Below are 6,000 nucleotides of genomic sequence, written 5' to 3'. Positions count from 1 at the left end.
TTCTTTTTAAAAGTCCCTATGTTTAAGTCATTTTTGAGCTCCAAATTCTATCCCCATATCCAATCCCTCCTCCACCCATTGATAAGGAAAATTACATGATAATTATACATGTGAAATCATACAAAATATATTCCCACATTAGTCATGGATAACTGTTTCAATATAATTGTTTTCCTTTGTAGTCCCCTGTATTTTACTTAATGAATTTAAAAACAATATTCCCAGAAGCAGTCTGTAGGATTCATCAGAGCACCAATGGGGTCCATGACATGCAAACATAAGGCTAGAGGGTTTCCAATGTTTCCAAATATCTCTGATATTTTCTTTCTAGTCTCAAAACATGAGGAACTCCTGCTGAGGATTCTTGAGGCAAGAGTGCCATCTGGTGTCCTACTGCTCAAAGTAACATGAAAGTTGTAGTAAAGGGGAAAATCAGTCATTGAGCCTTAAATATCAACGATTTGTCAAACACTTTCCTAAGTATAGCAAACAATTAAATATTTGCAATATGTCCTGTACATTTTACTGGTTGAGATACAAAGATAAATAAGGTATAGTCCTTATTTTCAATGAATTTTATTGAAAAATCAACCATAGGTTTTAGCCTAAGATAAAGGGTCTGACAACTTCTTTTTTTCAGTAAAGGAGAAAAAGGCCCAGAAAATAAAGTGATTTTTTTAAGATTCCCTAAGAAGTAAATAGAAATAAGTAATATTTGAATCTGCATTTCTTTAATGATTCCCAGTCTCTCCTATTATAATATTATGCTGTTTGGGGGTTTGCAAATATAGAAAACAAATCAATTCATCAGATTCAAATCTATATTCTTCTTTTACTTTCTCATATATTACAGAATACAAAAAAGGTAACATATATTACATTTTAAGAAAAAGATCATATTACAATTATGAAGAATTGATATTTTTTGGACAAATACTTCAAGTATATTTGTTGGACAAATTCTCCAAGTATTCAAGGTCAAGATCAAACAAGACTGTGTGCTACTCCTATGAAAGCCCAGAGTATATCAGTTCTTCCTGGGAGTTTTCAAGGACCACAGAGATAATTGACTGCCTATCTGGTATGCTCAGTACCTCAGAATTACCTGGTAACTCTTCCTTCAGTGATGGTTTAGGCTTAAATCTTTTATGTTGGTGTCTTCTTTCACTTGCCTTCCCTTCTGTGAAAAGTTATTCATCTGAGAAACAATTCCTTCTTTATAAATATTTTAATCCTACTCCCTCTGTCCTGTGTGTCGAGGACAGGGATTATGTAGGCTTTAGGGGGCTTTTCAAGAGAAGTGATTGAGCTTCAACTGAGGATCCTCAAAGTCTGCTAAAAGGCTGAGGGGAAGGTTGGTGCCATCTTCTAGGGCTGCAGCTCATATTGTTGCTCTGTGGCTGTGTAGAAATCCTCAAGTACAGACTGTAAGTATTCAAAGGTGGGCCGTTCCTCTGGCCTACTGCGCCAACACTTGCTGATGATGCTGTAGAGCTCAACTGGGCACATATCAGGACAAGGCATTCGATAGCCTCTTTCCAGATGCCGAATGACCTCCGGGTTGGTCATGCCTTAGGGGATAAGAGTAGGGATGGTAGGAGAAATGTTGTGGAAAGAGAAAAAGGCTGAATGAGTTTCTTAAATCCTGGAGCCTTGGGGCAGCTAGATAGCACAGTGGATAGAGCACCAGCCCTGAAGTCAGGAGGACCTGAGTTCAAATGTGGGCTCAGATACTTAATACTTCCTAGCTGTGTGACCCTAGGCAAGTCACTTATCCTAATTGCCTTAGCCAAAAAACAAAACAAAACAAAAAAACACCCCGGAGCCTCTGGATTTCTGAGACCCAGAAAATTGAAGTAATTTAATCAAAATCACTTAGCTATTAAGTCAGAATCACAATAGATCTGACACTAGAATTTAGATCTCTGACTTCTAATCCCGTGTTGTTTCCACTATTCTTCCTTGCCTTCCTATAATGCATTTGATTACTTACTGTTTTATATTGTTCATTAATTATTTCATGTATAATTGTTTACTCTTGGAAGGCAATAGTCATATTTTATTTTTTCCATATTTAACCTGTTGAATATAGGACAGTATCAAAGAAAACTAAGTCATTGAAAAACATTTTGAAAAAGGTGATGAATGTGTCTTCACTAGCATGGGGCACTGAAATGATCAGGTGGTCAACTCTGCTTAAAATCAACAAACAAAAAGTTAGGTGATCCTAGATTTAGAGCAGGAAGGATTTCAGAGTCAAAATGAAGAAATTGCAAGTGGCAGAGCTAGGTATTAAATACAGTTCTGCATTTATGTGCTGGAACTGGGGGCACAAAAAGCAAACAAATAACGGAATCTGCAGTTTTTTTGTTTTTTTTTTTCCTTTTCATCTGATTCTAAATAAATTCTTTGGAATGTACATATCCATCAAGTTCCAGGCAAAAGCCCAGGTTTCAGAGCTAATGGATTTTGACAGCAACGAAATATTGCCATCTAGTGGAAAAATTGCAGACATTGCTAACCTTTTTAAATGAGAGTGATTGTAAAAAGTGGTTTTCAAAGGGTGGTCTTGGGAACCGTGGGCGTGGGGTGAGTAGGAGTGGATGAAAGAGTGGGAAGGGTTTTCTTAAGACATCTCTAGGAGGCCCACAAAATGACTATTTTTATAGTAATATGTTTTAATTTCTAGCATATTAAATATAACTAGATGAACAAAAAAGCAAAAGCTCTCTGGGTTTTTGACCAAAAAATTCCAGAATTTCTTCTTAGAACAAGAGCATCTATAAGGATTGTGGCCAAAACTAGGGATAGTCTGTTATTGGAAATGAATTTTAAAGTCAGTCATTAAATGTGTACTATATACTGAATACTGTACTATTTACTGGGGATACAAAAAGCAAAAAAACAATCCCTCACCTCAAGGAACTTACAATCCTGAAGGAGAAAACAAACAAATGTGTAAAACTACACGGGATAAAAAGTAAATGGTAAACAGAGGAAAGACACAAGAAAAGAGGAATTAAAGAAAGCTTACTGTAGAAGGTGGGATTTCAGCTGGGACTTTAAGGAAGCCAGGACAAGTAAAAAGGGGTATAGATGGGAGAAGGGAGAACATTTCAGGTATAGGAGACAGAAAGAGAACATTTCTAGAACTGAGATAAAGCCTTGTTCATGGAACAGTGAGGAAATTATCATGTCATAGGACTGAAGAGTACATGGCAGGGAATAAGATGAGAGAAGAATGAAAATCATCAATTTTTCCTTCCAAAAACTTGTCTGGTTAGATTAAAAATGGAAGACATGGTTAGGTATTTGAAGTTTCTAAATAACAAAATTCCAGCAAGGAGAGAGGTAAGCCTGTGCTGCCCTGGACTGCTGGGCAGTGTAGGATCTGACTATAGTACCTGGGTAAGGAATCCGTCCATAAGTAATGATTTCCATTAGGAGAACTCCAAAGGACCAGACATCAGATTTGATGGAGAATACTCCAAAATTAATGGCTTCTAGGGCTGTCCACTTGATGGGGAACTTGGCACCTGTGGGAAATGAAAGAGAGAAAAATCCACAGAAGTCTCATGAAACAAAATATGGGAACATCTCAGCCTGATTCTTTCTTTCCAGAAGGGTTCTTCTTATTTTAAAGAAAAGGAAATTGAGACTCATGTAGGTTAAGTGATCTTGTCCAAGGCCACACAGGTAGTAAGCTTTAGAGTCAAGGATTGAACATAGTTCTGACTCTGGAACCAGTTCATTACATTGAACCAATTTTGACCACCAATCAGCCTTTACTAAACCCAGACATTGTTATAAGCACTAGGGATACAAAAAAAAAGGCAACAAAACAAAACAAAAACAGTCTCTGTTCTCAAGGTATTGATAGTCTAGTGGTAATCAAAGAACTTACAGTCTACTAGAGGAAAAAACAAGTAAACGTGTAAAATTACACAGGATAAATAGTAAATAGTAAACAGATGAAAGACACAAGAAAAGAGGTATTAGGGAAAACTTCCTATAGATTATGGGATTTCAGTTGGGATTTAAAGGAAGTCAGGGCAGCTAAGAAATATAGATGGGAAAGGGGAGAACATTTCAGGAATAGGAGACAGAGAACATTTCCAGAACTGAGATAAAGCTTTGTTCATGGAACATCAAGGAAACTATAATATCATTGGATTGAAGAGTACATGGCAGGGAAATTTTTGTTGTTGTTCAGTCGTTTCAATTGTGTTCAACTCTTCATGATCCCATTTGAGTTTTTCCTTGACAAAAATGCTGAAGTGGTTTGCCAGTGTCCTTCTCAAGTCCATTTTACAAATGAGTAAATTGAGGCAAACAGGATTAAGTATCTTGCCCAGTCACACAGCTAGTAAGTATTTGAAATCAGATTTAACTCAAATCTTTTTAATGGCAGACCTGGTGCTCTTTCTATTGTGCTACCTAACTGCCCCTATTTGTAAAACTACTATGTACAAGATTAATCTATGTATCTATTAATTTATTTATCTATTAAATTAGAAATAATTAACAGAAGGAAGACATTTTAAGAGAGACAGGGAAATGCTTCTTGTAAAAAGTAGGAATTTTGGTGGGATTTGAAGGAAGCCAGAATGGGAAAACAGCCAATGAAAATACTTGGAATTGGGGAAACTAGGTGGTTCAGTGGATAGAGCACCAGCCCTGAAGTCAGGAAGACATGAGTTCAAATTTGATCTCAGACACCTAACACGTTTTAGCAAATCACTTACCCCCAATTGCCTCAAGGGAAAACAAAAAACAAAAAACTTGGAATTAAGGAGGCCAACATTGTAATGTTCTCTGTTAAGGTTTTCTTGGGGTCTCTGGAAGCAACCTTCCTTTCAGTTTAGTAATCACTACAAGTACAGACAGGTGTTGAAGAGTTAAAGTCCAAATCCTTTATTGTCTCCTTCAAAGTCTTATCTCCTTTACTTGGGGCTCGGCCAGTTTTCTGGGAGTGTGAGATGGGATGAATCTGAGTCCAAGGGTTTGTGCTCCAGCCTCCAGCCTCCAGCCTCCAGCCTCCAGCCTCCAGCCTCCAGACTCCAGCCTCCAGACTTCAGCCTTCTGTTCATTTGTCTCTGAATCTCTGAATTTCCCTGGGTGAGGCTTCTTGCTTATATGCTAAACACTGAGTATAAACCAATCATTATATCACTAGGAAACCATTATTTGTTATAGGATTAAATCAATGCTAAACTAGATTTAATTCCACTCAGCACCTTATTTCAAGTTCTGGCCCATAACATCTTCTTGTAGAATTAAATCAGTCACACTGAACCATGCTAAATTAGATAACTATCAATTCCACTGACTTAGTACCTTGTAAGAATCCTTTGTTTCAAGTTCAGAGTTCTGGCCTTTAAAACAACATCACTTGATTTCAGAATATATGGACAAGAGTAAGGTGTAAAAAGGTTAAAAAGATCAGGGAAGTCTAGGATGTGAAGGGTTTTGAATATCATACAGAAAATTTTATATTTTGATTCTGGAGGTATTAAGAAGAGAGGGATAACAGGGTCAGACCTGAACTTTAAGATGATTGATTGATAGCTTGAATGGTAGAAGGATTGGAGTAGGGAGAGAGTAGGGAGGAAGAGCAAACAGAAATCTATTAAAGTAGTTAAGGAATACCAAAATATAAAGAACGAGTCTAGCAACTGATTGAATATGGAGAATGTTAGGGAGTGAAGAGTCAAGGGAATGAAGCCCTAGTGACTGGAAGAATGGTGGTACTCTTATCTTCCTTAAAAGTTTCCAGTCCCTTAAAGGACTCCTACTACTGAGCGATACTTAGTTGTGCGACAAAGTACCCAAATGTCACATCCAACTGTCACTCATCTCACATCTGCTATTAGGAAATAGTTATCGCTAAAACGTGCAAATCCTGCTGTAACCATGAAAGCTTTACATGATGACTTTGAACATACAGATGAAAAAGGAATTAGAAATGGCTCCACAGGCTTTATGCTATCTGTTGATGTT

General features: G+C 37.2%; 1 protein-coding gene across 2 annotated transcripts in view; it reads right to left on the bottom strand.

Annotated features, from left to right (window-relative positions):
- Positions 1–807: 807 nt before the first annotated feature.
- BLK (BLK proto-oncogene, Src family tyrosine kinase) overlaps positions 808–6,000 on the bottom strand; it is a 73,560-nt gene continuing 68,367 nt past the window's right edge. For both annotated transcript variants that reach the window (XM_074287923.1, XM_074287922.1), the window contains 2 exons: positions 3,405–3,536; positions 808–1,571 (listed from right to left, as the gene is read on the bottom strand). In XM_074287923.1, the coding sequence (XP_074144024.1) occupies positions 1,369–1,571; positions 3,405–3,536 (335 nt within the window). In that variant the 3' untranslated portion in view covers positions 808–1,368. The remainder of the gene's footprint in view (positions 1,572–3,404; positions 3,537–6,000) is intronic.

This window comes from Sminthopsis crassicaudata, chromosome 2 (genome assembly GCF_048593235.1).
Source record: "Sminthopsis crassicaudata isolate SCR6 chromosome 2, ASM4859323v1, whole genome shotgun sequence".
In the NCBI taxonomy this organism is placed as follows: domain Eukaryota; kingdom Metazoa; phylum Chordata; class Mammalia; order Dasyuromorphia; family Dasyuridae; genus Sminthopsis; species Sminthopsis crassicaudata.
Note: the sequence above shows the minus strand (reverse complement) of the source record. Positions and strands in the feature narration are given on the sequence as shown.